This window comes from Rattus norvegicus, chromosome 15 (genome assembly GCF_021556685.1).
Source record: "Rattus norvegicus strain SHRSP/BbbUtx chromosome 15, alternate assembly SHRSP_T2T, whole genome shotgun sequence".
Lineage (NCBI taxonomy): Eukaryota > Metazoa > Chordata > Mammalia > Rodentia > Muridae > Rattus > Rattus norvegicus.
In genome coordinates, this window is record NC_141548.1 from 78,811,287 (window position 1) to 78,817,286 (window position 6,000).

The 6,000-nt window shown below is 37.9% G+C and overlaps 1 protein-coding gene across 1 annotated transcript in view; it reads right to left on the bottom strand.

Annotated features, from left to right (window-relative positions):
• The window catches only part of Klhl1 (kelch-like family member 1), a 429,891-nt gene extending 424,251 nt beyond the window's left edge, over positions 1–5,640 (bottom strand). Inside the window, 1 exon segment of the mRNA NM_001394673.2 lies at positions 4,359–5,640. Within this exon segment, the coding sequence (NP_001381602.1) occupies positions 4,359–4,861 (503 nt within the window). The 5' untranslated portion in view covers positions 4,862–5,640.
• Between the last annotated feature and the right edge of the window lie 360 nt (positions 5,641–6,000).

The following is a 6,000-nucleotide window of genomic DNA, read 5'->3' on the forward strand; positions in this document are numbered from 1 at the left end:
GCCAGTGCACTGATCATTTATACAGAAGACACTGAAATAGTCAGAGTGAATGGCTGTCAGAAGTGCTGTCTAGGTAGCAGATGAACGTTCAGTCATACCTACCATAGGTACCTACCTTCTATGAATCAAAATTCCTAGAAGAAGCAATATCTGAACAGGCTGGGGGCAAACTAAAAATTGCGATGACCGTGAATAGCTCTAACTGTTGCAGGTCCAGAACCTAATTACACTTTATCTTGGGCTATCTACAGCCCTTTAAATCGCCATTCTTTTCCTATTCTCTGTCAGACCAAACACCCTGTGACTAACCGATAAAAGACATTGGAATTTATTCACTTAACTAACCCTTGGTTTGCACCAAGCTAAAGGCGAAAAGTCATCAGATAATATCCAATGCCTATAAGAGAGATTTCACCTTGCTGTTACTATCTACTTATGTTTCCACCATTGAATTCTAAACATACGTTTATTCAGCACATTCTTCTTTCAGTTACTGTAAAAAATTCATGAACTGATTTCACGTTGGAACATGAGATTTGGGGTAACATAAATCTGTGTTGCTAGGACACAATCACTCATGTTTGGTTCCAGAATAAACCATCTCTTAACCTCTTTGAAGTTAAGAATTGTACTTTTCCATCACCATTTTGACCAGTGAGCATTTTATGATCTGGACTGTGATCAGTAATTTTCGGAATTGATAATTCTAATTCGGTAAAAATTCTTGGGGGGTAAATCAGTAGCAAAGCAATGAATATGAAAAGATGATCATTCTCTAATATTATCATTTTTATTAACTTTGGTTTTATGAGTGAGTGGATGACATAATAGAAAATGAAGCTTGAGAATGATGTAATACAGAAGATCATTGAGTTTGAATAAGATATTAACTTAGGACAGGAACAAACACCAGAGATAGAGAAATATTGGACAGAAAAGAATATTTCTGAAAAAAAAAATCTATTGGGATAAATATCCCCATGGATTTCTTTCTTGTTCACACTAATGTGTGAAGAGCTCCTGAAATGGAGAAAGAAATTGAATAAGTCAATAGGAAATTTAATTAAATTCTGCATATAAATATATTTAAATTTCCATTTCTTCGTTCATCCTAGAGGTCAGATGGAAAAGTGAATATATGAGACTAGAAATCATAGGAGGTATAGATCTAGAGAGAGAAATATGGAATCATGGAATCAGGTGACTATACTAGAAATAAAGTAGAAAGAACAAACAGTGAAACACGGGACTTTTTTCCTACTAGTATTATAAAGCTATGATATATAAGTATATATATATATATCATACAATATCATGTATTATATAAATGATATAAATATGAATGTGAGAACATATTGCTTTCGGGTCCTTTTTCATAACTGTTAGAATTTTGGAAATATATGATATATATGGAATTATATATTTTAACTAAGTTTGGACTTAGATATACATAAATTATTTTGTAGAAGTATCTTAAAGGTTATGATGAAGACAGTGGAGGATTAAGACTTATGGTATAAAGTAGTAGGTATTGAGTAGGGTGAGATGGCACCATTTGGAAAGTTAGCTTATGTCTGGCATGGAATCTTTATGTTTCAAGTCCATGAAAATGTGATTATTCCAGTATTCAAAAGTTATGAGTAGCTTTCTTTCTTCTGAGTGTTCTCCACCTGTGGTTCTAAAAACACAGCTTTAACCAACTGAGGATTCATACTCGTATAAAACAGTATTTCTATTTGGTGCCAGACCGAATAAAAAGAAGAGACAAAGAAAAGGAAGCTTCACTTTGCTTTATGGTGGAGATAACTTTTACAGTGGAGAGTTGATGAGAAATATGATAAATTTTATCATATTTTATATCTTAGTGATATAAACAAGAAAAATCCATATGTGCTGCTTCGTTTGTATACTGTTCTTTACTATGGATAGTACACAGCTTTCCCACAGGTTAGATCTACATTCCAGATTAGATAGAATAAAGTTGTAAGTAGAAATAAAGTTTCTTCTCAGTGCTTTACTTTGGAAGTTCTATGTTGCCTGGGCAATGAGCCCTACGATTATTAGAAATTAAAATATCATGTACTGAGAATGACTAATTGCTACATTTACATGATGGTTCTCAATCAGTCATGAGCACTGAGTCAATGTTCTATAAAACTGTAGAAAAGACAAAAAACATGCTCTCAGTAGTAGCTAGAACGGATGTCACATTTATTTATATTCCTGAAAATTTTGGTAGAAATTTAAAGGAACTGAAGTTTACTTTGAACAGATTCAGAATAAAAAATTTGTAATACTCTGATTCCAACAGTAAAGATGATTTCGGTTGGTAATTGAATTGTTTTCAGGATTTTTGCTACTCACAAAATTACTTGTGATTAAAAGAAATGAGGTATTTTCAAAAGTAAGCCTGGCGGATTATTCCTAGCTGGCTTCTTGGTTATTAGTTTTACATTTTAAACTTGATTATGATCTATTATCTCAGTTCTCCTTTAGTATTTGCCAATTCCAACTTTATTAAAGTTTTTATAAACTGCTGACACCCAAACTACTTTACTCATTAAAATTTCATAAGGCAAAGGTATTTTTTTAATATCAGAGACAGCTATTCTAAAAATGCAAGCTATTTCTATTTGATTTGAAATTTTTAATTATATATGTGCATTTGTGGTACTTTATGCTATGTTCTGAGCTAATAGAGTATCAGATATCTTTTAAAAGGAAAAATAAATGAATTGGGTTTCTGTAAGTATCCAGGAAGAGTTTAAGAGTTTTAGTATAGAACGGGGGATATATATGTGTGTATATATATGTATATATATATATGATTTAATTATTTGTATTTCTGTATGAAATTACCAAAGAATAAATAAAAGTGAAAAAATACGTTTCAATGAAGTTGTTGGTTAAAAATATATAAGAGACTAAATATTATTCATAAGTTCTCTACCCCTTAATCTTCTCTCTTTACTCAAAAACATAAATAGTTATACATCCTAAGTATCTAGTGAATAGATGAACTCTTACTGTTGGATGATATTTATGGCATCTGCTTATTATCATTTTAGTCAACTCTTTTACTTCACTGGATAACAGAAAAACTTAAATTCAGGCATCATATGTGGAAAACTTTTGACATACTTGAACATTGCAAAGTAATTTTTCTTCAATAATCAATGGTCTTACATTGTATTAATCATTTTAATATATATTAGAATATGTACAAACATCTTACAATCCCAATGCTATTTGACTAAAGATGTTAAAGATAATAGTAACTTATAGTATCCTGTTCATCAAAGTGATGAACAATATATATCGTGTTATTATATATATTTTCCAAACAATGTTGTTTATGAAATAATGATTCAATTAAATAAAAATGTCAACATTTCTTGTTTCTTATTTGTTTATCAAAGGTATTTCAACATTTTTAGCAATTAGATTTCAGTTTCTAGAATTTCTATTCTATTTCTTCTTCTCTAATGTATTCTGATATCATATGAATCTAAATGCAAATCCTTTCATATCCTCATCATATGCTCAAATGAAAATGATGTATTTGGAATAATAATGAGTCAGTATCCTACAAACTGTGAAACTCAAGAGTTGCTTGTATTCCAAGGATTTTTTTTCTGAATCTTTAGTGAAGCAGAAGTCCATGCAAAGTGTCATGCTTGAAATAAACTGGGAATAAATGCTACTTCAGTATTTTTTTATGCAGAGTTCTATACTGAGCCAAAAGAAATCACAATAGCTGCCGAGAAATGTCCGTGGAGTTTAATTCTAATACTTACATGGACAGAGGCAAAAGTGAGCAGAAAGTGGTTCAGGGGATGGTAGTCGTGATAGGGTGACAGCTCTTAGGGGGAGGGACAGAGCTATGACAATCTTTCTGTTCTTATTTCTCACACACAGAGTCAAACCACAGCTATTCGAGACAATCATGCTCAATCAGCCACAGGGAGAGTACAGGAAATGCACTTTGATGGTGCTCAAAGCTGACTTCACCCACAGCAGATAATGGAAAGACTTAATGACAAAGGGTGAGGGAAGGACACGCTAATCTATAAAATAAGAACCATTCAATTTGAAGGTTCTCCAAAGTATGCATATGCACTCGACATTTTTAAGTCTAAAAACTTGTTAAAACAGTGTATGTTTGAGCCAATGGAAATTAATGAGCAAAGTTTTAATGAGATTGCAACTTGGGTAATAAAAGAAAAAAAAAACAGGCTGGCATCTAGCTTCGATTTTTCATCCTATACCTTTCAAACTTTAGGGGAGAACATGAGGTGGGCAGGATGACCGAGAAGCAGGAACTATTCTGACACCTGCTTGGTAGGAACTTACTGTACCTGTGTCCACATCCTTCACCTGTTGCCTGGATAGAGCTGGCAGGCTCTGCTTGGAGCTCTTTCAGGGCCAATCCTTTGTCCTGTGGTCCAGGAAAGTCCATGCCTGTCACTACCTCCTCCTCTAGGGACTCCACGTAGAAAAGAGTCCTGGCGGGCTGCTGGGTGCCCTGCCCAGGAGCCCCTTGTTGCAGCCTCGTGGCAACTGGTAGTAAGGTGCCATTCAGCGGACTGAAAGGAGAGGATGAAGCAGAGGACGAGGATGATGATGATGTCGAAGAGGAAGAAGGTTTTTTCCAGAAAGCGCTCACACTGCCCTTTTCCTGGTTTTTGAGCAGCCGACTCTGGCTAGGACCCCAGTGCTCAAAGCTGCCTCCCCCGCTGTCCTGTTGCAGGCAGCTGCCCCCCGCTGAGCTACCGGAGGCTGGTGAGGGATGGCTGAAGAGTTTCCAGCGGAGTCGCAGGATGTGCTTCACATCGAAATCTTTTCGCCCAGAGCCGGACATGCTTAATGCACGGAGGACCAAGGGACTGCAGCTCACACACCAGTAGCCTGGCGAGCGGACTGGGGTGGCCAATGGCTTCTGGAGACGAGAAAGAGGCAGGATGCGCCCCGTGTATACGGAGTGCCAAAGGTGGTCAAGCGGGCTGTGCGCCTCACCAGGCGACTACACCAGCACCTAGAGCGCGCTGCAGAGCCTTATGGCTCAGTCCGGGTCGTTTTCCTGGGAACTGAGCTTTGAGAAAGCTCCTGTCTAGATCAAATGAAGTCCTGGGATACCTGGGGCTTAGAATCCACAAGGAGCTTGCGGGGACCCCTGTGGTGACCACCCGGAGGGAAGAGAGGCTGAAAATGCAAGAGGAACAGAGGGAGGTCAGAGCTCTCCCCAGCTCCAGAGGTGGCCGCAGCTGGATCCACTGCACTGATACACACTCAGTTCCGAGCTGTGGTTTGGAAGCTATTCAGATCTCTCTCTCGTCTTCGCAGCTCAGAGTTCCGTGTTTGAAGAGTGCAGACAAAAAAAAAGAGCCTCAAGTCGAGAAGTAGTGCATCCCCAACCCCAAGCGGAGTCTGTGCACCTGCTCCCTGACCCTGTCCTCTGGGAGAATGCCCTGAGAGCTTGCCAGGTGTCCGGAGGACAGTCAAATGCTTTCTGAGAGGAGAAAAGGGGCGGATTTATATAGTCAGTTTGTAAAGGAGAAAAATAAATATCCCGGGGAAAAAAAACATAGAGCCGCCACAAGAAAAGCCCGCCCAGGAAAGCTGTCAAGGTCCTCACAGTATGATTTTTCTCTCTGCCTCAGCGCCTCCCCCCTCCTCCCCTGTAAGTGACGCAGATGTGTACTGGGGCCTATACTGAGAGATGGAGGGAGGGAGGGAAGACTTCAATCTTCTTTATGCAAGTGAGTCCGCTGCTCTTATTGTCCCCTTGCGTAAGTCTGTCACCTTTTTTCACCCTCCTTCCTCTCAACATTACTGTATAGCAATAAAAGTAAAGCAAACAGGCAAAATGCTTTAGCATCAGTAAACACCAAACATGAATAATAGCAGTGTAAACTTAATAGGCTGCCGCAGTGTGCAGGTTGCAGGTTAATGGCTTGAATTATTTAATAAGCCACATCCTTTAACCTTTAGCCCTCCGTT